The sequence below is a fragment of the Empidonax traillii genome, unplaced genomic scaffold (genome assembly GCF_003031625.1).
Source record: "Empidonax traillii isolate 1590-97213 ecotype Southwest subspecies unplaced genomic scaffold, ASM303162v1 scaffold214:size757588, whole genome shotgun sequence".
NCBI classification, from domain to species: domain Eukaryota; kingdom Metazoa; phylum Chordata; class Aves; order Passeriformes; family Tyrannidae; genus Empidonax; species Empidonax traillii.
The window spans coordinates 405,380-433,172 of record NW_020955407.1 but is presented as its reverse complement, the minus strand read 5'-3'; the positions used below and the strand labels follow the sequence as shown (position 1 = coordinate 433,172).

Here is a 27,793-nt window from a genome sequence, read left to right as displayed (position 1 = left end):
TGTGTACTTTTAAAAATGTTTAGTTGATTATTTGGTGTTATTATTTTGTTATTTTTCTTCTCTTTCTAATAGAGCACTCTTTTATTAAGTCACGTCTCATTTTTGTAAAAAAATCAGTTTCTTGCATTCCCAGACCACACAAGTTTTATTTTCCAAAGTATCTGGGATGAGCACTTTACCCACAGTGATGTCTAAGGCTCAAGAAGACCATTGGGGCTGCCAGTTGAATTCTGCCAGAAGGAATACACCTGTGGGAATGTCATCTGAACTGTGATCACCTTTTTATAAGGGTCTACGCAAGCTGCAAAGCAGTAGATTTTACCTAAGCAGTGTGGAGAAAATGCTACATTTTAATATTTAATAAATTATTTTAATGTGTTTTTGTTAGGCATATATTTAAAATTAAATAAAATTATAAACAATGTAAAATAAATCCAAAATAACATAAACTTATGGAGAATAAGCGATACATTGAATGCCAGAATGTCAGAGGTAATAGAGCAGAGATCAGTGGAACTTCTCCAAGACAGTAAATTATATAATAACCAGAAAAAAAACCCCAAATATCTGATGAATATTAATAATTTTACAATAATTTCTATAAATTAATTGAAATATGAAATGAACATATTTTGATCTAAAAAATTTAATGTATTGTAATTTGTTTCCATTCAGCTTCATAAGTCTGTAATATTTTAACAGTTGATGATTAAGGTTTTCAGTGTACATTTTTTTTTTTTAATTCAACTGATCATTGAAAACAATTCACACTGTCACATATCTTTAAAGGTGTCTGGTCTGTGAAAGAAAAGTTGTTTGTAAAATGGTGAAATCACTGAAGATTAAAATGGAATTACACCTATCTTTCAAAGTTTTAAATTAATTCCTCTTGTTAAACTGTTATAAATTCAGTACTGTAAATATTGATATTTTGCAGTTATGTAGTATTTTCTTTCACTAGTTATAATTTCACAGCTTGGTACCCTGAAACAGTACAATTATCTTTTATGTAGTGGGGGTAGTATAAAAAGAATTGTTAAATTGAATATGTAAAATCATCTATTAGCAATTTGAACTGTACTTTCCACAAACAGTTCTTAAAACCTCAAATTATCAGAGAGGTAATTTAAAATTCTGTATGTTTGCCAGGGAATCATACACTTGACATGTGCTTTTTGCTTCATAATCCAGAAAAGCAATGTCTTGCTCTGAAAAGACCTCACTTTGAAGTGAAATTACTTTCACTCCCTTCTGGGCCTCCTAACACTGCAATATAATTTTAAAACTTTAGTTCAACTGTTATACTTTTTATTGCATGAATTATTCTGGACTCCATCTAGCTGGTACATTGCATAGTGGCTGTCCAAACAGTGTCACTTTAAGGAGGGGAAAAAAAAAAGGTCACTGGTTATAATTAAGTGATGGGCAACCTATCACTAATTTTTGAGTAATGCTTCAATGCTTGATAGACACCTTGATATCACACTACCTTGTTAGTAACAAACGAACACCAAATAATAAACAAATATTCTTGTAAATATACTAACAGAATTTGTACCAAAAAAATAAGTATTTGTAATAGTAAACAACTATTATAGCTAATTGAGAAAAAAAAAAATCACAAAACCTCCTCCCAATATTCTATCCTAGTTGGTTGAATGTATTAGGAAAAAGAACTAAAGTCAAACTGCTTAGTCAATAATGAACAATCAAAAGGAAAGCACAGCTGCAGATTGCTTGTTCCTTTTCAAATTAAAGTCTCCTAAGTGCCTCAAGTGCAGGTGTCTCATTTTTTATGAATATAACAGGGAATTCTTACAGAAACATGTACATAAAGGTTAAGACAACTGTTTTAACATCTATTAGTTAGAAATTACATCTGCAGCATCACCATCTAGTGAACAGAAGTTTCTGTGACACCCAAGAAGTACCATTCAGAACACAGGCCATCTAAAGAAAATACTACAGGGGCAGGAGGGGGAGGATTTAAAAGTTTTAGGCAAGAAAATTATATAGATTTTTTTGATTTTTCTCTGAAATGTCAATAATAACTTTAAAGAACAGTGCACAAGTGATATGTGGACTAAAGTTTATGGTGAATGGAAAAAGAATATACAGCTATATATGTATTCCCAAAACTGTACTTGTCCTTTGTTCTTTGGAGAATTACATTCCTCTCAGTTCAGTGGATAAAAAATTGCATCCTTTCTAATCTTGTAAATTATATGTTATTCGTCCGGGACTGGAATGGGTAGGAAACAATATTTTATGCAGAAAGAATTCAGAAATGATACAACTTGAGGCAACAACTGTAAACATTTCTGTAGTCATATTATTCCATATGTTTTCAGGTTGCTTAAGCTGAATCTTTCAAAACACTAGGTATGAACTAGTTCTGCAAGTACACAAAGCATTTAAATAAGAGTCAACATCATTTTAAGGAAATTTTACTACATCTCCACCCATCAATTATTTTGTCATTATCCTTTTAAAAAACAAAGATTAATACTAAAGATAACTGTTTAGGTCCAACAGGTCAGGAAAGTCAAGGTGTTGCTGTGATTCTGTGTAAATTCAAATGATGAAGTAGCCTTTTATTGTGTTTGCAAAATTTACTCGCTATCTATGGTAATAGTTCTCTTCTTGTCTGAATTAAAAAAAAAAAGTGATTTTCTTTGTATTATACACTAACTCTTCTAATAGGTTTTAGCTGAATGTATGGGTGACTAGAGAAATTATAACTCAAGTCTTGGTATAAATAAGCTTGAGATACTTCACAAGAATTGTATCAAAGTTCTATTTGAGTTAATATTAATTTATCGTCCAATAAGAAAATGATCCTGTTTACTTCTCCTTGATTTAGTTGAGGCCTTCGCTATAACATTGAAACCATGTAAACATGTGAAGTAAGCCTCTTGATTGTGATAGAGAGTGGGCCATACCTGTGAATCCAGGTAGACAGAAACACAAGTAACCTCCAAGCCTGTTGATGCAGCTTCCTCCATGCAAACAAGGTAAAGTTTCACACTCATTTACATCCATCTCACACAAAGACCCATAGTATCCAGGTGCACAGTTACAGATGAATCTTCAGAAAAGGGAAAATCATGTAAGTCAACAGGAGAAACAATGTGATGTATTCCAATATTTTGAAGCTTTATGCATCTCCTGATATCAAGTTGGTGTCCCTAATCCTCATCCATATTAAATAATGAAGAGACTTTTCTTATTTCCATCTTTCTGAAGCAAGCAGAGTGATTTACTCTTTGTTAAACTTTAAATTAGAAAAAATCATTATTGGAAGCTGAAAAAAGAGATGAAGCAATCTAATTGAAGATCAATTATCTTCTATTTCAGTCTTTTTCCAAATAAATAAAATAATAATAAAAATAACAATAAAAAAAAGTAAGAGAACTTTTCCCTTCTAGTTTTCTTTCAGGTCACATATGGACAGAAAACTGAGTCAGTAGCATTTGCCTGCTTCACTTAAACACCAAATCCTTCTTATATGCTTAAGGTTCCACCCAAATCTCAAGGTAGTAAGCAGAATTAACATAATAAAATCAGGTAATCACATTTCATTTCATAGTCACTAACCTGTTAACAAGATCCAGGCAAGTTCCATTGTTTTTGCAGGGTCTTGATAAGCATTCATTAATCTCCACTTCACACAGGGTCCCAGTAAAGCCGTGCTGGCAGGAGCACCTAACAAGAAGGATGTCAGTACATTACTTTTTAGTTCATTCTAAAGAGTCCAGAAAAACACATCAGACATTGAGGGGTATGAATTATGTGGTACCAAAATCATGTTTGCTTTTTTCTGGTCATTAAAAAGGACTGTACTTTAGCAAGCTTCAGAAGTACAGTGACTGCAGAACAGTAAATAAGACTTTTTTTTCATTACTAGCTGAAGGCCGCAGGTTTTGTACTAAATTCACTGTGTAACGTCTTACGTAGAACTTGCCTTGGTTTTCACTTGTTTTGACATCTGCCCTGGAGTCAAGTAACTGATGCCTCCTGTGCTATAGCTTCAGGTCTGCAAATAGCACCTATGGTGAGGGTGTGAGACACTGGGATGATCATGGCATGAAAAATAATAGGCTTTTGTGCCCCACACCTGAAGGATAGGATGCCATCCTCCAGAACTGGGCTTATGGGAATGTTGTGAGGTTTAATAAGACCAAGTGCAAGGTGATGTACCTGGGTTGGGGCAACCGCTGGTATCAGTATGGGCTGAGGGATGAACAGATCAAGAGTAGCCCTGATGACAAGGACTTGGGGGTCCTGGAGGATGAGAGACTGGACATGAGCTGGCAATATGTGCTTGCAGCCCAGAAAGTCAATTTTACATCAAAGGTCAAAGTAGGTGATTCTGCCCTTCTACTCCAGTCTGGTGAAACCCCGTTTCGAGTGCTGAATCCTGCTCTGGGGTCCCCAGCACAGAAAGGGTATCAACCTGTTGGAGTGAGTCCAGAGAAGACCATCAAGAATGGTTAGAGGAATGAAGCAGCTCTCCTATGAGGAAACTCTGAGCATTGTGGTTGTTCAGCCTGGAAAAGAGAAGACTTAGGGGTGACCTAATTTTGGTCTTCTAGTACCTGAAGAGAACATACAAGGAAGAAGGAGAGGGACTTTTTACAAGAGCATGTAGTGACAGGTCAAGGGGGAATGGATTCAAACTAAAAGAGAGTAGGTTTAGATTAGCTATTAGGAGGAAGTTCTTTGGTGTGAGGGTGATGAGGCACTGGAACATGTTGGCCAGAAAAGTTGTGGATGTCCCATTCCTGGCAGTGTTCAAGGCCAGGCTGGTGAAGCTTTGAACAACCTAGTTTAGTGAAAGGTGTACCTTCCAGTGGCAAGGTGTTTGGAACTAGATGATCTTAAAGGTTCCTTCCAACCCAAATCATTCTGTGATTCTGGGTGAGCTGGGGAAACTGATAAAGAGTGCAAAGGAAGTAAATTGTGATACGAAAATATACAAAAAAAGGCTCCAAGCACACCTGAGACTGAAGATTGGAAAACCCCCACTGTAAAAAGCACACTTCTCCTGAAAAAGACTTTCAGATGCCACTGACTTGCAGTAATACTGCCAGCTCTCTTTGAAGAAAACCAAAATCACTGATCACAAGATCCAGATAGACATTGTGAGAGTAATCATAACAAATGATACAAGAGCTACATAATTGCAATATTTCTTACATAATAACTACAACTAAATTGTTGATGAAGATTTTCTATTAATTGCAACTCATAATATTTGCATTATTGTAACAGGACTAACAACAAATGTTTGCTGGATTTTTATTAGATTCTTAAGATTTTAATTAGTCCTACAATAGATTCTTGGGTTCACATGTACAGTGTACATGTATGACTTTTTGCTCACTAGAAGATTTAGACTGTAATGTAGCTATCAAACACATGAAAGGTCAGCAAACATTGAGCAGGCAAAGCAATAGCTAGATGATAAACACCTATCTATCATATTGTATATCTGTCATTCAAATAATTTTTCCTTACCTGTAGTGGTTGATTCCATCCACGCAGAGACCTTCATTTTGGCATGGATTGGAGATACACTCATCACTGTTAACTTCACAGTAAATACCCTCAAATCCTGAAACACAGATTACATTAACTGTGAATGAATGAACTCCACTACATGATGTAAATATAAGGGTCACAGCTTCTCTTGAAGGTTTGGCTGTCTGAGCCCAGGAACAACGTAGACAGTGCAAGTGTCAGGCCTGAGAAACCTAAGCTGCACTTGAAGCCATTCAAGAAAGAGTTGAGGGAAGCATCAGCAGTGACTACCTCTTCTTGTGGAGCATTCAAGCTGAGGCTCTTTGCCCTGGGTCTCTGACTGACTGGTGTTGCAGCCGTGTTCACACCTAGCCATGTAGCTGCTTATTTGGATGCTGACTTTGGTCTTCAGACTAGCTTTTCTGGCTTGATCTTGGATCTGTCCCATTCTCTGTAGCCTTGACTGGTTTTCTGGCATACTATGCTCATCCTGGATACAGCCACTGGGCCTGCCCTGCTCACCATATTCATATACTGTCATAGAGCAAGATCTCTGCCCTGGCAGGTGAGGACTCCTGTCTTACCTTTGCTCCTGGAGCAGTCACTGCTCCCTGACTCAAAGATGATGGCAATAAGTGGAAGGAAACAATCCTACGAAAACTTTTTCCAATTCTTTTTGGTCCTTAGCTTCAACAAAATAATTTCCAGACAGTATATAAAGTCTTAACATACTTTAATGAACCAGAGAGAACAGATTCGGTAGGAGCATCTGTTTAAATATGCTGGGGAAATATAACCCCTTCTAAAAGACTGAAAAGGCTTTCTTGGGGAGTGCAGAAAAAAATCAGAAGCTAAAAGCTAATTCAAGAATTAATATATTACAGAGCATAGTGGAAGTTAGAGAGACCACATTTATTCAAAGCAGTCAGTAGCTGAGAAAAAAAAAATCAAATGGTTTTAATATTTAAATGAAGAAAAAATGTGATTTAAGATCTTATCTGCACAGTACATTACTTTCATAATACATTACATTTACCTATGTAAATGTTCCAGAATATACGTTAAAAAGAAATAGGTCATTTTTTGGTGATACATGAACACTGTTTCTGCTCTTAGCATACTACATCTTAAAACTTCTACATAAATGAATGTTCTGCTAAATACATGTTTGTGTTAAAATTCTATACACACTCTGGCTAAACTACAGCTACTTAGTTGGATTTGGCACAAATTAAGTATATATGTTTACAATTGATGTGATATTGAAACCACTACATAATGAGCAAACTATTTGCATTGTAATGAGAATACACAACTCCTGATTGCAGGTTGACTAAAGAATATTTATGGTATTCACCAAAGCCTTTTTCAACATCACTTGGGTTAAAAAATTAAATTGAGACAACTATAAAAACAGCCACTGAAATTCAGTATATATTACTATAAACATGATGAAGGTTTGACTGGATTTTTTGTTAAAACGACAAGCAAAAATTGTTGCCTATACTTTTTTAGATACTGAAATAAGGATAGTAATTGTTTTTATTGTTCTATAATGTATTTTTAGTTTTCAAAGTAGTTAATGAAAGTGGGGATATCATGAAAGACCACAGTTAGAATAGTATGGCTTATTTTTATCTAGAGAAACCATTTCTGGAAAAATAAATGTCTTGGTCAGAGTTGTAGGGAAAACTGTAGAAAGAAATCTCTCTTGGCACTCCAATATATGTTCTAAACATGAGCCCTCATCAAAGAAGTTGGTATTTTCTTCTTATCAAGATTATTTCTGTTTAACAGCTTCCTGGGCTAGACCTGACTGAAATGAGTTCTTAATATTTGCTGAAGTTTTCATAGCAGTGTCTGCTACAAAGATGAAAAAATAAAGCCTGGAACACATCTCAAACTAACCCTTCAATTATAGTCACTTATACTGTTATGATCTTATTATTTTTTTCAGAAATGTCATGCTTCAGGAAATGAATGGATACCCTCATTTATTTACTATTTGTATGATATTTCACAGAAAAAACCCACAAACAAACAAAGAAACAACTGTAAAAGAATTACCATAATAAGGAAAAAATTATCTGTCCCAGTGTACTGCTTCGAAGTAGCTCCCTCAGCACACGCAACCTTGTTGTATTTTGAATGTTCTAGTTTATTCTTTGCAAATGGGTCTGAACCAAAGTAAACAATATAAACATTTTTCTTATCTGTAGCATGTGTAATATGCATCTTCATGCTGCAATTTGAACCTTCATCTCTATCTGCCTGTAGTTTAAGGAAAAAGAAAAGTAAAAGAGCTGTAAACTGGCACTCCAACCAAGTTCAGTACTAGACCTGGTCACTGACACACACACAAAATAATCAGCAGCTGTTCTTTTGATACACACCACTCCAGTGACACTGAGTAAGAGCAGAAAGGATGGTAACATGTTTCTCTAACTCTGGTTTAATTAGGAAATTGGAGGCCATAGTGAGAGACAGAATCTACAGAAGAACTACTTGTAGTCAGCTTCAGCATCTGTGATTTCTCATTTATTTGTAATGTTTGACGTTTCTGAAACTAAGTTTCATTACAGAGTGGAAGGCTATGTCAATGGGTAGGGAAAATGCAGCTTCACTGAAATTAGTACATTTAAAGAGAAAACAAAGCAATGTAACACTATGAATAACTCACAGATACATAGATAGTTTTAGTTTTATAAAGGTAATCACAAAAGGGTTGTGAAGCTAACAAAGTAAAACTTGAAAAAAACCAAACAAACACAGAACTTACACAAAATAACTTCTTACTTTTTGTGATGCTATAGAATATTTAAGCAAGTTATGTCAAAAAATGTACTGCAATTATCAGATTAAAATGCATAAGATGCAAAATGGAGGTATTGCTTATTTTGTTTTGCCTGCTGTCCCCACCGGTTATGGATGGTTTGTTGTCTTTTTGAAGTAAATACTATGGAAGTGAATACACAATACACTATCTAAACACAGTTTTTGAACGCAGCAGGACACATTTTTACAGCCCATAGCAACATATCGATACCTTGAAAAGGTAAACTGTAAAGGTAAGCTGTAAAGTAAGCTTACAGCAGGCATGATGAGGGGGAACTTGCCTTAAAATATTTAACATCAAATATATTACTGTATATAACTGTTTTGTAAATTGGCACACTACTGGCCATCCTGTCACTGAAGACTGGGAAATAAACTGTCCAACCATCTTGCTAGGTTAGAAAGCTGTCATTATTGACAGTGTGCTGGGTGCAAGGGGATAACTCCACAAAGCTGGTACACCCAGTAACCAAACAGAGCAGGTTATATTCCTGAAACTAACACACATCACATTTCTATTACATATTTATTACACTTCCTGAATACATGCTAATTATTTCTCTGGACATATGTGGACATGGCTCTGGATCTTCTGGTAAATCTCTTCTACTAAAGAGTATCTCAAATATGTGGTCAAGTCACAATGTACTTCTCTTATCATCCTCTGCCCTAAAGCACAGTCCTTGTTCTCAAAACTAAGCCATCTGTTAGCACATATTAGTCTCTGATGTGGAAAAATAAGAAAGCAATAGCTGGCACACGACACAAGATCAAAAAACTATCGTCCTCAAGTTAAAAGAATTTTCCCACATCTTGCCCACTGCTGCATAGTCTGCCTTCTAAAAGAAAATATCACTTGTTTGGTAACAATCTTGATAACAGGTTTGCTGCTGTATAATGTCTTTTACTTGCTAAACATATTTTGCTGTATTTTTCCTGTCACATTAGAACAACTGAAGGTGCAAACAGAATCTCACAGACCTTACTGGCATCTATATTGTTTAAAAAAAAAAAATCAAAGGAATACAGTTTGAAACACTTTTTTTTTTCTTTTTTGAAAATGTATTGACATTTTTGAGGAAGTGAAACACACCTCAGAAATGTTAACACTTTTTGTAGTAACAGACAACATTTTCCAGACTTTCAGAAATAACAGAGATGAAAAACAATTGAGAATCATTACAGTACTTTATGTTAGAAAATCTACACTTATTTCTATATATTTCTAATAATTCAGTTGACATGGAAGTGACTTTAATGAGATCAGGTCTAGAAATATCTTGAATGCTGTTACTTAAGATGGGACACTCCTTCTGTTTCTCTAGAATATAGGAAATTAATCCTACATGTCTCAACTCTGTCTATGAGATTTCTGAGAGCTGTGAAGTGAAAGAATGTGAAGAGTATAGAAGCTAAATATCTGCTGTCATACTTATGATCATTTTCATCTCTTTATTCCATTGCAGAGAAATACTGCAAAATTGACCTCTGCAGGTAACACAGAGGACTAACAGGATCCTAAAAGGTTTCTTTCACCGTAAGTTCTCTACTATTTTATTCAATAACACAGTATAATGGATTATATTTATATTTGTCTCCTTACCATGAACCATTTATGAAGCAATGTTTGCAAGCAGCAGAAATATCACAGCCATCCCATAAGCATTAGTTCAGGTACTTGGGTTATTCAGCACAACCAAGGTAGGTACATATATCAAAATCAAAAGTGTGTAAAATATTAGGCTCTGTAAAAAGGCTATTTCCATCTGCGAATTATGTATGTGTGTCTGAAATACAAACCAGCACTGAAGGGCTCAGGAATGTGACAATTGTAATCTGCAATTTGCATAACTTCTGTTCTTCAGTATCCACTTATTATTTCTGGTTGGTATTAAACAGTTTGTGCATTATGATGATTTTCACTTAGCCTTGTTTCAGACATGGACTGAAAGATATTTTCCTTGGTTCAGTCTTCTAGCTCTAACATGCTACAGATCAGATAAAAATAGTCCCTGCATGCTAGAACAAAGGGCATAAAAAAACCAAGGTATCATGGGACAGAGGTATTAACAGTAGTCTGAGAAGAGGTTAAAAAGTCCAGGAAAGAACTTTTTAAAAACAAGGACTCCAGAAATTACCTTGAAGCATCAAGAGGGAGAGTATTGCTTTTAGAGGGAGTACTTGGAGGATAAAGAAAAAATATTATGGCTATTGCCAGTACAGACTGTTTCTCCTTAGATATAACACAGTGCTCTTCCTAGGTATCTTTAACAAATTTTCCTGGGACATGACACATCATTTCCCTACATCCTAAAATTGGTGGTTGTAAGGTTGAGACCCTTGTAATTCCTTTTGCATAAACTAGTTTTTTTCAAGTTCTCATCTTCTAGCTTTATATCTTTAAAGCTGCAATAAGCACAAATAAGATGACAAAGCTTTTGAGTACTTATGTGCTGTAATGACATAAGTTGCTGCTCTCTGTTCTTTTTACATCTCTCTAAAACTGTGCTTCCCTGAACTATATAGATTAAAAAAAAAAAAAAAATCCCTACGCAATAATAGTCCAGCAACATGTACCTGGTAAAAAATTCAGCCTGTCTACTGTCTGGTAGAGTTGTCCTAAGCTGCCTAAATAGTCAGCAGAGTGACATAAATAATTCTATAGCATTAGCCATTTGACTTTGTATGTTTGAGCGAAATGAATAAGCTGCATTTGAGCAAAATGAGTAACCTCAGAAAATAACAGCTCCTTAATGTAATACTGTGGACATCTACATCTGGTCAAATTAATCCAGATATTTCTAGTGTATTTGTTTCAAAAATACATACATTATTTCTTTGATCTAATTTCCCTTCTGAGTATCATAATTCATTAAAATGTTATTGAGTTAACACAGAGGCTGACCAAATAATCCATATTTTTGAAAAGAGTCCATAAAGCTTTGGTACAAACACTCTCTCTATATGTATGCAATGTATAATGCATACTGTTTCCTGATAATTTTCCATCTCAACCTAACATGTAAACAGAAATTGCTTCCATTGTAATAAAGAGGCTGCATAAAGATAGTGAGCTTATTCTATCCATATTACTTGGACTAATGAAGGAAGATCTACATCTAATTTTAGAGAGAGATTCATTTCTACCTTTTAAGAAACAGGAATTCTAAGAATTGTTGTAGTTCAACAACCTTGCCCTTTTCTGTTTTTGTGTCGGCGACAACTGTATCTGCTGTTGCTACTAATCTTGCCTTGTTTTAGTTCCTAGATATATCTACCCAATTCTTATAGAAGAATAAATCGCTGTTATAAAGGTCTTTTATTAGAAAACACTAGATATTTTCTGGCCCATAGTTTATGGTTGCAAATTATTTCTTTATCTTGTTATTTTCTCTAATATTTATGTGCTTGTAATTCTCCAGGTTTCACACTTTGTGAAAATTGTTACCTTTTATCTCCCATTTCATCATGAATTAAGCTTGTTTTTCAACAGTCCTAGCCAGAGAGCTGATCTTGCACTGTGTAGTTGCACATCCTCTAACAGTTTTTCCTCATTCTGAATACATCTTTTTCAGTAATTTTGCTTGGTTTGGAACAAAATTGTTCTCAGAATGCTGAACGATTTTTGCCAAACTGCCCCGTCTTTCCTTTGTGTTGTCTTTACAATACTAACACTTTTGTTCTTTACATTATCTAGAACAGCATGGTCTAATGCCCATACTCTATTTACAGTCTAATTCACTTATATACATATATGTTTGGATCTTTTGCATGTGGACTTTTTGGGGAATTTATGAATAGTTGCCCAGGCTCAACTACAAATATTTCAATATTATTTAAATTCTATAGTTCTGCTCACATTTGCTACCTTGCTCTTCTGTTACACTAAAGTTCCATCTCTTTTAATAATTCCAATAATGGAAATCCTTAAGAACAGAAAAGCATGTTGATAAATTAAGCAGCAAGATTCCACTATTTGCCTTAAGTTTTCCATTCCCTCTCTCTGTTGTTTGCATTCAGTATGTAGCATTTAAGAAGATTCATCGCTGGCTATATGCACAACAGCTCAAACCCCCATGCCTTGATCAAACTCTCTCTTGTCTGTTACTGGCCCAGCTCATAAGAAGAGATGTTTTCTGTACACATCTTCAGACACTTGCTCTACTGAAGTGATTCTTAAACTTTTGCAATAATGGCCTCCCCTACAACATTCTTGCAACCATCAACATAACACTCTAAAATTGTAGAGATCATAATATTTTAAACTGTTTAACTTGCTTGTGTGGACAATTTAACTTCAAGTCATGGTCTATCACTGTATGAGAGCCCAGTTTGTTACACAAATCATCTATCTCCTTGCAGGAGATATCTATATCTAGGGCAGACAGCTCAAGAGGAAGTTTTACATTAATGCTATTTATTGAATTCTACAAGTCTTTAAAGTAAGAACAGACAACTGTAGTTCCCTAACATACATAAAAGAACAAAGATGCACTTTTTTATTTTATACTACAACTAATCATGACTTCATTATCTTCCTACCAATTTTCTGTGTTAATTCTGTCCTAGGCTAACATCTTTCATCAACCTTGATTCTAGCCAATTTATATTCTATCAGCTTTTGTCTTCTCTGACCTAGTCCAGCTCCCTTTAATCAGCGGATAGTCTCTTTTCCCTCTAAATAGGTACTACTGTCAACAGCATGACTTATAGTCCTCTTGTACCCGTCTCAGGTATGGTATTCTATAGATACTCGTTAGAATTTGGTAAGCATGGCTACATTTTGTGAATCCTGCTAAACCAGTTTCATACTTTCTAATGACTGAACTGTTAACTACTGGCAAATTGTTTAATCCACATACCATTTGCTACTAAATCAGGTGTCTTGGAGTAATCTAGCTATGTCAATGTGATTGTCCTTTGTACCAGATCTATAATCCTGACAAGTTCATCAGCAGAAGAAGGGAGGCCCATGGCAGACAAATATAGATGAATAATAGAAAAGAAGGCAAGTGAAGAATTAGGTTTCCTCAAACTCCTTTCAATTCAAATTCTTTATTTTAGTATCTTTCTTTTTTTGCTAAGAGTCCTGAATAAATGTTTGTATTTTTCCTAGCATGAATGATTAAATCCTTTCATGAATTATGCCTTTAATCCCATTCCAATGCTGAATTTTCCACTTTCCAAGATTTGTTAGCAATGCATGTAACTGATTCACATAACTCCCCTGCTACCTCCCTGAATATTCCTAGCTGCAAGCTTCAAGATTCTTGAAGATTCCATCAAAGCTCCCCAAGAATTTTGACTGCAAGATTTTTTGATTCTTCAGCAACTGCACAAAAATGTTTGGAAAAGATGACTTTTCTGAGGAACGTTAAGAAAAGACTTGAACTACATGTCCCTCTACAGATCATTTCTGTAAAAGGTTTCAAAAATCAATACCTGGTGTTAAAAGTTGTTTCTAAAAAGCAGGTTTTCTTAAAGCTGCTTCAATAAGCAACTTGCATACCTCCCCAGTGACTTCTTTTTTTTAACTCAGCAGCTTGTGGTGGCCTTTACCTTAATAGTATAAAACCCCAAGGTATTACATACTCCTGATTCCTACGTATTATGTCCATATCTTTGTAGCTCAGTAAACGACATGTAACACTGCAATTAACGCATATGGTATCCTCAGTACCCGACACCCCTACCTGTGCAGGAATAAAAATGATGACTTCAAAATTCTGCCTAAATTCTGAATTGTACTCCTCCTACTTAAGTTTTCTAAATTTTAACTGCAGTTTTAATTAGTTCATGTGCTCTACAATTCCTACACAGAATCACAGTGCTGTTTGGCACAGTTAGACTGTTACTCCATTCTATCTTAGCAGTTCTTGAATATCAGTGGAGAGATTGTGTCTTTTAAGCAATGGTCCAGAAAAGCTGTCAGCAACTGTTGTGTTTTCGCTTGTTATGCATACAGAGAGCAATCCACTGTATCCATTAGGCAAATGATGTGCCAGGCCTTCCTGACAGCTCAGCAGGAAAAGAAACCATTTCCAACTTCCTCCAGCTTTTGTATTTTTAACAATTTGCACATGTTTTGTCTACTTTTGCCTGTCAATTGTTTTTTCAATTTAGTTTGTCAGCTCTGCTGGCCAGGTGTATGTCTATCTCTGTCTCTATGCGGTTGTAACAATTGACTCAGAAATAGTAATTCTGAGTCCTGAATCTAAACCATCATAAATTTAGTAAGTATTGTAATATAAGAAATCAATAATAGGCAAACTGACAGCTATCTTACCAGTCTTTTAACACAACCGATAGACCTGCTGTAATTCTTGATGGGTTTACCTGCTTTGAAAAGTACACTTTGCTGCTTAAACTGAAGAGAACAATAAATTCAATAATATTTGCAACTTTTCTGCATCACAACAGACAACGGAAGATGTTAACTATGCCAATCTTTACCTGTTTTGCAAATGCACATTGGATTTCCATCCGCTTGTGCCAAACAGGTTGAATTGTTTATACATGGATTGTAAGGCAGCTCGCAAGGACTGAAGCGCTGGTGGCAGAAATCGCCAGTATAAAATGGAGGACAAATGCACACAAACTGCCCCGGCTTCACAGACTCATAACAGGTGGCTCCATTCAAGCATGGTTCAGATTCACATTCATTTATATCTTCATTGCAGTCTGGTCCCGTCCACCCTGTTGTACATGTGCATCTGGATGGGGGGGAAAAAAAAAAATGTTGACGTGGCGGCAGAATGAAAATCAAAAACTTAGGCTAATCAGTTCCAACTATTTCTATTTAAATAATAAACAAAACTAGAAATAAAATCAATTATATTTTTCTGTGCATAGCTTTTCTTTTCCTGGCAGTTGTATCAGATTGTGCTATGAATAAGTTATATTCAGCTTCTTCTCCCACCATTTATTTGAGCAAAACAAAAAGATTTATTCTAGGTCACAGTATCACTTGGAGAATCATCTGGTTTAGCAGATACTGACAGAATCATCTCTGGATCTTCTTTAAGTTGTAGCAAAAGCACAAATTATCAAACATGAATTGTGAATTTCCTTAAACTTGAGGACTATAAGGACATCTTTTAATATGTGTGAAACTAGTAGGTACTTCAGTGTTTGGGATAAAATGCACCAGGCAGCTTACCAAATTCTAACGAGTATCTATAGAATACCATACCTGAGACGGGTACAAGAGGACTATAAGTCATGCTGTTGACAGTAGTACCTATTTAGAGGGAAAAGAGACTATCCGCTGATTAAAGGGAGCTGGACTAGGTCAGAGAAGACAAAAGCTGATAGAATATAAATTGGGTAGAATCAAGGTTGATGAAAGATGTTAGCCTAGGACAGAATTAACACAGAAAATTGGTAGGAAGCTTTTCGTACTCATTTCTGTAGCATCAAAAAAGTTGCTGGTGACATCATTAGAAGTGAAAAAAATACATGGAAGTGTCTATCCTGAGGCCCAGTTTTAAGAAATAGAGACAAAATCTTGTCTTAATGAGAACTGCTATTTAAAAAAGGTAAGGAGGTGCTAGGATTATTAAAAGCAGATTATTAATTAAGTTACTATGGCTGGTATTCTTAGAAATTAGCTGATCAAAAGGTAAAAACCCAAAGAGTCTTTTTCAAAATGACCACTTTTTTTTTTTTTTTTTTTCACTTTGTCAGAAAAACCAAGATGACTTCTAGGATTTTCAGGGGAAAAAGAAAAGAGAAAAGCTAATATATGCTTTTAAGAGACCATATAAAGATAAAATAGTCAATGCTGTACTTCTTTCTGTTGTTTTACAAACAAAAATATTTTTTTCAATAACCAAATCCAAATATTCCCATTGATATTACAAAACCAAATCATGCATGGCTCTTTTCAGTAAACTATTCATTTTAACAATATAAGTCACATATAGTGCTTTAACTATGAAACACGTAGAACTTCTTCAATACATATAGATCAGCTTCCATAAGTACTGTTGACTTTCCATACAGCTCCCCATAAATTTAAGAGCTTTCTCTACAGTTACAAACAAAAGGAGAGGGTAATGAAAATAGACAGTATAAATTATATTCGTAGTTTTGTATTTTACTACCTGTTTAAACATTAGAGTCATAGTTGAAAATTGCAACCTGTAATCATGAATGACATCCAGAAAACTAATATTAAAGTTCTTCTATCTCTACATGATCAGTTAAATATTAAATTATTTGGTTCTTACCTGCTTGAAAACTCCCTTTTTTACTCCTCACATTCCAGAGAAATGTATAACTATCACCTGCCATATATTCTATGTTAAAAGTTTTAAGGAATTAAATAAGAGGAAAGAATCTTAGGATTTCCTGAATGGTTGATTTTGGATAAAAATTTCTGAGGTTCATCTAGACTCTCCTGCCCAAAAAAGGTTCAAATAGAGTTTTCTCATGTCTCTGTTCAATCTGGTTTTGAGTATCTCCAAAGATGGAGACTCCACAAGCACTGTGGGTACGTTTCACCACCTAACCACCCTCACCTTAAAAGAGAACACTATCTTATCTTAAAATATTTCACATATTTTAGCTTTATCCACTACGTCTTGTCCTGTCATTGGATACCCCCGAGAAGAGTCTGCCTCCACCTTTTTTCACTCCCTTCCATCAATTATTTACAGACACTGGGAAGAGCTTCCCTGAGCCAAAACCAATTTTTTTAAGCATGCCAAGCAGAAAAGCAGTCTACTTTGAATCTTCAGAGTTCTCAAGTGGCTGTCTATCAATTAGAAAATCATATTGGTGAGCTCATTCCAACCTAGCTCAGCTAGAAGCTCTGGAAAAATGCCAAGGCTTGACAAAAGCAGTAATGCAGATGAATACACCAGAACAGAACTACAGAATACACCAGAAATTCCAGAAGGAGGCATTCTTTTTGCTTTCAGACATCTTACACTAGAAATTTAGAAGAAACCAGTCTTTCCAGCTCTCCGTATTTCATAAAAAAATTTTCAGATAACATACAGCTGTTTTTGCAGAAAAAAAAAATTTAAGATGCAGCAGAACTGCATTTTCCTTAGTTCAGTCAAAGAAAGAGGTATCCTAACTGAATCCTGAGGTACAGCATGCACATCATTCACCTATCTCCTTATTTCACAGGTTCTTGATGAGAAACAGTAAGACATTCAGTGACATTTAGGTCAGCCTGATGGACATACAATATATGGAACAACAGTCCATTCTACAAAAGAATTTACATTGCCTAGTTCTTTCAATCAAATCAACTAACAGCCTCAGAAACCACAGTGCACAGTGACGAGTTTTTTCCTTGTAAGCTACAGGCTATTTGACCATTTGAAGTAGTGAAATGAGAGCTTGCTTTCAATACCTGAACAGGTTGGAATTTAGAACACAAACACAAAGCTCCAAGAACATACACTTCAAGTTACCACAGAGGCTTCAAATACTCATTTTTCTATCTCTTTTTTTCCTCCTACAAATATATATATTTTTTCTTTTATACCTGGAAATCTTAATGTGTTCTTTGTTTCACAAACATGTTCTGCCAGACTCTACCTGCAAAAGCAGTTATGAGCCTACATCTGATGCTATTAGATCTCTGATGTCATATGTCACTCCTGGATGGTCTCCTTATATTTTCACCTGTGTCTCTCCTCCTCTCCTCTAAATTCATCTAAGCTGCCCTTTACTATCACTTCAAAAACTCATTTCCTACTTTATTCCCATAAGTTTCCATCTGCAACCAATCAAATATGACATAGATTAACTAATCAGAGAGGTCGTTATTGGTGGCAGCCTGGGCTGCAATGCTTATGCAATCCTACTTATGCAATCAAGTGCTTATGCCCTGGTGGAATTAACAGTCTTGAGGGATATGGGCCACCAGATGAGTAGTCAGGACCTTGAATTTCAGGAGAGGAAACTTTCAGTTGAATGGCAGATTAGATTAGACTTTAGACCCAGTAGCAGATGAGATCCCTTAGGAAACTGCCTTTGGGGATAAGGGATCTAAACAAAGCTAGCAGCCCTTTAAGGTCGTTTGTTTTAGAGTGCAGTAGCTCTTGATTTCCCCATGTAAGAAATCAGGAAAAGAAAGCAGGAGACCAGCATGGCTTAGTAAGTACCTCCTGGGTAAACTGAAATGTAAGAAGAAAAGGTACAAGCAAAGAACAAGGGACATTTATCCTGGGAATAATATAGGATGCTGTCTGGAAATGTAGGGATGGGATTAGGAAAGTTAACGCATATTTGAGGCTGAATTTGTCAAGAGATGGAAAGAATAATAAGAAGGATTTTACAGATATGCTGGCTACAAAAGTAAGACTAAAGAAAATATACCTCTGAAATAAATAAGACAGTGACAACCTACACAGAGCAGACTGAGGTACTCAACAATTTTTCTGGCCTCAATTTTCAAAGTTAATTTCTCTTCACACATCTTTGAATCTCATGTCAGGGTCTGGAGGAATTAAGTCCTTCCAATTCTAGGAGAAGGTCAGGTTTGATATCACCTGAGGAATGTGAACATACCAAAGTCCATGGGACTCAGTGAGATGCCTGAATGAATTGGCAAATGTAGCTTTTAAGCCAGTCTCCATCACAGCTGAAAGATGATAGCAAACAGGCAAAGTCCCCATTGATTGGAAAAAGGAAAGAGTAATGCATATTTTAAAAAAGGGTAAAAAGACGAACTCTGGGAGTTACTGACCAGTCAGCCTCACCTCTGTGTAGGCAAGACCATAGAACAGATCCACTTGCAAGGTATTTCAAAACGTACAGAAGACAGAGAGGCAATTAGAGACAGACAACGTGGCTTTACTGAGGGCGAATCATGCCTGACTAACCCAGAGGCCCTCTACAGTGGAGTGACTCCATCAGTGAACAAGGGAAGAGCTATGAATATCATCTATATGCCTTGACTTCTATAACGCCTTTGACATAGTTCCACACAATATTCTTGCTGCTAAATTAGAAAGACAAAGGCTTGATGACTAGACTCTAGATGAATAAGGAATTGTCTGGATATCTGTGTTCAAAGATTTAGTCTCAAGGGCTCAAATGCCCAAACACAGAACAAGTGGTGTCCCTCAGGGGTATATATGGGGACCAATACTACTTAGTATCTTCTTCAGCTGGCATAGACAGTGGGATCGAGAGCATACAGCAAATTTGCAGATGATTCCAAGCTGAGTGGTTCAACTGATTTACTGAAGGGAAAGGGTGCCATTCAGAGGGACCTTGACATGCTAGAGAAGTGAGTCCATGACAACCTCATGAAATTCAACAAGGTCATCTACAGGGTCCTACATCTGGGTCAGCACAATCACCAGCATCAATATAAACTGGGTGATTGAATGGATTGAGGGAAGCCCTATGGAAAAGAAGTTGGGCATACTGGTGTATAGAAAATTGGACATGAGCCAGAAATGTGGGCTTGGAGCCCAGAATGCCAACTGCATCCTGGGCTGCTTAAAAAGTAGCAAGATCGAGGGAGGTGATTTTACCCCTCTACAATGCTCTTGTGAGACCTTCTTAGAGTATTGCACTCTGGGGTCCCCAGTATAAGAAAGACATGGACCTGTACAAGCAAGTTCAGAGGATGGTCACAAAAATGCCCATAGGCTGAGAGAGTTGGTGTTGTTCAACCTAGAGAAGAGAAGGCTCTGAAGGGACTTAAATGGGCTTTTCAATAATGAAAGGGAGCTTACACAAAAGATGGAGAGACTTTTTACTGGGGTCTGTGGTGGCAGGACAAGGGAAGAATTTTAAACTGAGAGTGTAGATTCAGGTTGGACATAAGAAAAACATTTTTTATAATGAGGGTGGTAAGACTCTGGACCAAGCTGGCCTGAGAAGCTTTGGATACCCCATTCCTGGAAGTGTTCCAAAGTCAAGTTGAGCAGTGTTTTGAGCAACTTGATAAAGTGAAAGATCTCCCTGCCCCATGGCAGGTGTGTTGGATTAGGTGATTTTTTTAATGGTCCCTTCCAAGAGAAACCATTCTATGATTCTGGGATTCTATGACTTTTGCCACTGTTTGTATAAGGCCCCCAGCTGCATACTGACCCGACAGCTCACCCTGAGTTTAACCCTGAGTCACTCTGTGTTTAACCCCTGTTCTAAGGCCTAGTGACATGCATACCCGGCTCCAGCTTCAGCTCTTGGAATAGCCCCTCTAGGAAGGGGTGACACCTCTGTTCCATGCCTGTTGTCAAACAATAGTCCTTTCTGTTGGGAAGTCCAGGGGCAACAAACAGGCTACAGAAAGAGAGAAGTGGGCAGTGATAGGGAAGTGCCCAAAACTGAAGACGAAACTGGTTGCTAAATCTATTCTGCATCACAAAAGTTGTGTTAGGTTTTATTCCACTCTCTTTCATGCTCTTTAATTGGAACACATATAATAATCTTTATGAATAATAGCAATGGGGTAGAATTTTTAAAAGATTGAGGCAAAGTCATAAAGGATAATGGCAAAGATTAAAATTCCTATTTCTTTTATTGCTGTAGTTAAAGAAGGCAGGAACAATTAACTCCTGAAATAAAGATGCTGTTTTATAAACTTGCTTACTCCTTGCCCTTTTCTAGATATGCCAGAAAACTTTTGGTTAACATGAATAACAGGAAAATCTTTTTCACACCAGTGCTTTCTACTTCAAGCTCCTGAAATGTATCAAACAGTTCAGTGCAGGTGTACAAACAATCCCGAAGCTCTGCCTGACTGTTGTATGGAGTGCTGGGCACTGTGAAAGTGCTGCAGTATCCCAGTGTAGGGGACTATAATTTTTTTTTAAGAATGGCATGTCTTGTTGCCTGAGAAACTCCTAAGTTATTAAGCTATAACTCTTAAGTTAAAATTAAAATTTTAATTAACTCTTAATGAAAAATATATATATTTCACTCTAGTGTTGATAAAGTCCATTAATGTGGCATGTCAGGAGGTCAGGTATAAGCCTTTCAACTTTGCTTTTGAGAATACTACAACATCCATCATTATTACAGTTCATTGTGGTGAGATTCCAACTGACTGGAAGTTGGTGAACATTGTTGAAGAAGGGCAAGAAGAAGCATATCAGAAACTACAGGCTCATTCTTGGGGATGGTCCTGTGCAGGGCTAAAGGTTGGACTTGTATGATCCTTGTATGTCGCTTCCAACTCAGCATATTCTATGATTCTGTGATTCTGTGGCTTGATGGACATATAGGTCCTATCCAACCTAAACGATGTAAGGATTACAATATCATCCTTCATTGTTACAATTACTATAAGAGTCATCACTAAATTTTGTAAATTGATTTGTTGATCTGAACACAGAGACTGAACTATCCTCCCATCTGCTCAATTTGGAGCAAGAAAGGGCTATTAAACTACTGCAGCTTTGGCTAGTCAATAAGGAAATTCAGTTCCTTGGGCTGTCAATCTGTCAATAGGACATTTTATTAGCAGTGAAATAAACAACAGCTTGGTTTGATTTTGATATTTGGGTTTAGAGATGTAACAGAACTAGTAGTATTTGCAACAAAATATACCATAGAAAATTACTGCATAGCTAAACTAAACAATTTAAAGAAACCAGCCAAGCAAAGTAAATAAAAAATAAATAAATAAATAAAGTTACAGAAGCAGCCAAGCAAGCAATGGAGGTTTGTTGTATAATCAGTTTCATTGTCCTAGAAGAGTTCATAAAGTGGTCACTTAGAACTTTGAGGGCTCCAAACAGAAATGACCACCAGAGATCCTTGGTAAAGCCCCTCAGAGACCTTATAAGGGTATGTACATGTGCTAGTTAGTGTTGGGAAATACCATGAATATGTAACAGGATTGTGAGAAACAAAAATGAATAATCATGTAATGCGAATATATAAGCTTTAGCTAAGATACCTTAATATGCTCTTTGGCAAACTGATTCCCAGTGCATCCAATGCGCTATAGTGAAAGAATGCCTGCCTCCATAAACTTCTTTAAGAACCAAATTTTAGGCAACAATTTCAGTCATGAAGTTCAGGGCATAAAAAGATTAAACAAACGAAGAGATAGCTAAGAAGTTCATCCATTATCCAGTGGTTTTGATGCCTCAATACACTTGTTTCTGCCATGATCAAATGATAAATAAGTTTCCAAACTGTGTAGGGCAAGATAGTGGCCACACAGGAAGAAATATCTCTTCTTCCCCTCTCACCCCTAATCCAAAGGATTAATCAGTAAGTGAACAAAGAGCAATCTGTGTATCACAGAGTAAATTGATAAGTGAATATCAATTTATGAATTAAATTATGAAAGAAAGTCCATTTGCTTTTGTTGGCTGTTAGAATAATGATGGGGAGCTGAAATTAGGAAAAACAAAATTATTACCTTTGTGATACATACACCTACCATTTTTTAATTTAACTGAGCTGTAGATACCAGTTTATGGGAAGTACATACACCATCTGCAGTCTTAAAGTTAATCCAAAGTGGTGGCTAAGAAAACACAGATAAAGTACTTGGGGAATGGTACCAGGTAATGACAGGCATGCACAGATGAACTCTTTATCATGTGCCTAATCATTTTAAGTGTCTGAGAAGTTTGCATCATGGAATGCAAAATACATGTAGGAATACAATGATTTATAATACATTTCTGAATGAGAAATCAGAAGGATTAACCCTTTTACATTGAAAACATGAAGTACAATACAAATAAATAAAATCTACAAATATAATATGGTGAGCCTTCTTGGTTTGTTCTTAAAGTTGAAAATGTAAGTGAATATTGACCCCAAACTAGAGAAAAAATATTTGGGAGGTACATTACTGTGAAGAAAGAGAAAAAGATTAAGTTTCTGATACTATAATAGTGTCTAGGTGTGCCTGTTGCATGTGTGATGCAAATAGGAAAACTTAAGAGGGTTTTTGTAGTTTTCATTCCCTCTCAGTTTAATTGCTTCAGCCTTTTATTAAGTGTTCTTTTTCCTCAGTTTTACGATATATTTTCTTTATTCTGTATATTTTCCTCCCATACTCCTCTGCTCATATTCTTCCTTTTGGTAAGAGTAACTAAAATTTATTCCTAATATTCTGTGTCTTCAGTAATGGGATAGATGAATTAAAAAAAAATTAAACCCCCCATTTGTTTGTTTTCCATACATTTCTTCCTTAATCCTCTGTTGGAAGCAATGAGTTCACACAATCACAAGGTAACATTCCGCTCAATGATACAGCAAGCTATATTTCAGCTTTTACTTTTAAGCTCTGCTTCAGCTGCAGTGCACACATTTCTGTTTTAGGAAACAGAATTTTACATCCTACAAAGGGTATTTCAACTCTCAGTTTCCAGTTTCCAATTTTTTTAATGCAGCTGGTTTTGTTTTTCCATTTTCCTGAATCAGAATACAAGATACGTCTTATGCCAGGCTGGATGCAACTTTCAGACTACTGAACCAAAGAGATGAGGTACACACTCAGTCCCTTTTCCAATCAAACTATTTTCTTATTTATTTCAAGAAGGATAACGCAGCAAATTATCCAGTCTTACAAAGCCAGATGAAATTACACTGTTTTCTGTTTCAGCTGGTAAACACTCAAATGATTAAAAATCACCAGTAAAAATGTCTTATTAGAAGGATTTTGTGCTTTAAAAGCATAAATACTGAATACTTGGAATACTTTTAATTAGGGAAGACAACAACGTAAGTAAAATTGAACATTATTACTGTCCTATGGCAAGATCACTCAGGCCATATGGTTTGGGACCAGAAAACACAATATGGTTTGGTATCAACAGTCTTGTTCATATACCATGACCACATAGAAAACAATTGTTAAAGTTTCTTGCCATCAGTCTTGTGTACTGAAATTCCTATTTTAGATGCAGCAGAAATTAATTTAAAAATACAAAAACAGCTACTCCTGTGTTTTGGAGGTATTTTTTTGCTTTTGCTTTCCTGTTTTGGTTATTATCTAGGGTACTAGGAAAAACTACTCACTATGTTCAAGATTTGTAAAACAAAGCATAAAAATATTTAAAAATGCTCTCTCCCAAACTGCTGAAGTTATATGGAAAGGCTATCAGAGTCATGAGAAAATTTTGGAACGCAGATTAGCAAGTTAACACACAACACAGAAGGAAGAGTAAGAACAATATGTCTACATTTGTGTTTAGTATGTAAAGTGATTTTCTGAGTAGCATCATTAATTTCTTGAATTATTGCAGACCTCCATATAGAATGTCTCTGCATTTTGGTACGTGAAGCTGTTCTTTTGAGTAGCATCCTCCATTAACTAAACCCTCTTTAAACTTCCTTTCGGTCCTGACAAAATGCAAAGGGAAAGCATATATGTTCCTTTTTATCTTGCCATCTCTTGTCTCTAACATCAAGAGTTGCATTCCTTGCCTATATGTCCTTCATCCCTCACTGGAACAATAATCAGTACTACAGTACAAGGTAACTCAAGACTTCACCAAACAATCTGACAGTAAATACACAATTTGTATCCTTTTTAACAGGCAAGCAACACTTCTTCAAGACTTGTCAAGGAGAAAACCCTTAAGTTGTGACAGCAGACCGTATGAATTTGACAATGAACAGTAAGTAAATAATCTGCCTCCAGTTTCTTGGATAGTACTGATTCACTTCAGTAGAGAAAAAAAGAAGTATTATTTCATTCTTTCAAGAATCAGAGGGAATCAGTTGTCATGTGGCCTCCAAGAGTTACATAAAGTTAATCTGTTAGTCTCAGATGTTGAATAAATTTGCTATCTGGATGACTCACCATCCTTCAAAGATTCTGCATAAAAGACTTCCATCTCCCTAGCTGCCTGTTTGCTTGTGTTCCTCTCTCTTAATTTAATGCTGGTCACCAACTGTGGTGGTACTGGGTTTATTACTGCACCTATGGAAACTGGTACCTTTCTCCTTGGAAATCTCTTCCACTGTGCTAGATTGCAGTGTAAAGGGCCTAGCTGATATGGAAAATAGCTCAGTGCCTTCTCTCACTTTGTATTACTCTGATATTTTCTGAGAGCTACAGTTAATAAAACTCTTACAGTGATTTAGTAAACTGATTTTGAGACAAGTCCTCTTTGACCTGATAAATCTGAAAGGAAGAGGAATGCTACACTGAAAAACTAGAAGCTATTACCTGAATGCAGGTAACAGCCCCTCCAGGAGAGACATTTGTTAAATCTGGAAAGTTTAGCAATGCAACAGTAGTTCTGTCAATTGACCTCAAAGCTATTCTCCTTGTGTACAGAGATGGCACTGATTAAAGAAAAGAAAAATTAACTCTTTGGTAGAGTGCTAACAGCAGAAGATACTTTTGCTCTGGGAGAGTAAAGGAGATCTTTTCTGGTCTGTTCCTTCCACCACAGGCAACAAAAAAAGACCAAGTAAAGGTAATTAAAATTGCTTTATTAACAATAATTAGCACAGCAACATGAAGCAGTAGATAACATGCTACAACTCTGAAATTTTATGAAGCGTGAACAATACAAATCTAACTCTGAAGACAGATTACCTTGACATTTAGAAAATTTGACAAAAAAACCCAATTGAGTGTAATGCACACCAGTTCAGAAGTCTGTACAAATGACCTCTACATAATGATTTGAACAGATGAGACAAAGAAATATTTCTCTCTCTCATGTGTCAGGCTATTTCTGAAGTCCACAAGCACTTTTATCATTTAAGCAAGATGTCTTCTTTAGCTTCCCCTCCCCCCCCCCCTCCAATGTTCAATGGCTAATTTTTGAGTTACTTTCAGAATTGAATTGATTTTTACCTTGGGTCTACTCAAGCTCCAAGGAAGTTTAGCACAGAATAAGCACTATCAGATCCAGGAATGGAAGCAGTGGTGTAAAAAAGCATGAATTTGATATTTGAACAATTTTTTTTTTTTTTCATTGCAAACATAGAACACATTGAATACTTTATGCCTAGAAACAATTAGGTAACCATATACTATCAATGTTTATATATTTTAAGAGCTCAACTGAAGAATTTTCAACATTCAGAAGTAGTCAATTGCACATTAAAGCTTACCTAGTTACTCACTTAGCATGAGAACAACTCTTCCAATGCCAATTTCAAGATTATAAACTCAGATTTTCAAAGGAGCCTATATGAAATAAAACATCTGAAAAAGCTAGAGAGTGTCATAATTAATACTGGTAGTGTAGAAAATACTTTAGAAATAGATTAAGAAGCAGGAATACCTCAATTTGTTATTAAAGTAACAGAAAGAAAGAAAAAAAATATTTGTGTAAACTGACCTTCGTTGCTATGCCAAATTATAATCTCTTACCATTCACGTAACTTCAAACAAACAACTGACACAGTAACATTTCATCCCCCATGACTAAATTTACCCAAAGACCACCTAACACAGGCCTGGCTGAGGTTTGCCTGAGAATTATTTTGATAAACCCTTGAAAAATTTTCTCAAGGAATTTTACAATTTCCAAGTATATAAATAAGAAAAGAACAAAATAAGCATTTTTAAGTCAGACAGTATTTCTCAATATTAAAAACAAACAAAAAATATGTTTGCACTGCTCAAATACTGCAGTCACAGACAAGGTAGCTATTTCCCTACTAGAGATGCTGTTGCAAAACAAAATCTCTCTTATCATGTCCTGGCAACCAGCATTTCTAAAAATAGCTTTGTCCTTATAAAGGTTATTGTTCTGATATAAGCTATAAAAGCAAGCAACAAAAATTTTTTTCGGTTGGTCTTCAAGAGTCAGTGATGTCTTTATCTATTTTTGATATCTACTGTAATATAAGCAATCCAACTTTCTTCTATGGGTACCTGCCTGAGTTATTTCAATAAAGCAAAACTATGAAAATTTTATGACTTTCCCTTCCAGATAGTGAATGAACAAGCCCAAGAGACATCCATAACAATAGTTATGGATGCTCATAGAGAGGTGTGACATTTGTATTTGTGGGCCCTTTCCTTTATTTGTGACCTTCAAAGATAAAGACTCTCTTTTATAACTCTGATAGATTTTATTTTTTCATACATCCAAACTAGCATTTTGTAGAAGAAAATATGATGATCCTGCATTTATCTGTTTACTATTGCTGAAGAGTGAGCACTGTCTTATACAGGGACCTCTAAGAGTGTACTATCTGTAATTGCAGTCTAAATAAACGTTTCTTTAATACTTCTATTGATGTAAAAGCACACAACAGTTTAAATTCCAAACAAACCCCAAAAGACTAATAACTAAGATTGAGTTGCTTGGAGAAACTAGTGGTGGGGAAGCCAATGCTGGTTTTCTAATTGTGTTGTCTATAGTTTACTTATACTAGAACCATTTAACGTAGTTTGTACATGCATACATTTATACTTCATAATGTAATGTTATATAAAATAGATTATTTCAAAGATGTAACTTTTTTAGCTGAATAAGTCATACTTTTCCAAATATATTTTCTAGATATACAGTAATGT

General features: G+C 35.7%; 1 protein-coding gene across 1 annotated transcript in view; it reads right to left on the bottom strand.

The window, feature by feature from the left end:
• LOC114059280 (protein eyes shut homolog) overlaps positions 1-27,793 on the bottom strand; it is a gene marked incomplete at its 3' end in the record, with an annotated part of 607,760 nt that overhangs the window by 293,914 nt on the left and 286,053 nt on the right. The window contains exons 22-25 of the mRNA XM_027887535.1: positions 14,812-15,071; positions 5,521-5,617; positions 3,598-3,705; positions 2,943-3,088 (exon numbers count right to left, since the gene is read on the bottom strand). Of these exons, the coding sequence (XP_027743336.1) occupies positions 2,943-3,088; positions 3,598-3,705; positions 5,521-5,617; positions 14,812-15,071 (611 nt within the window). The remainder of the gene's footprint in view (positions 1-2,942; positions 3,089-3,597; positions 3,706-5,520; positions 5,618-14,811; positions 15,072-27,793) is intronic.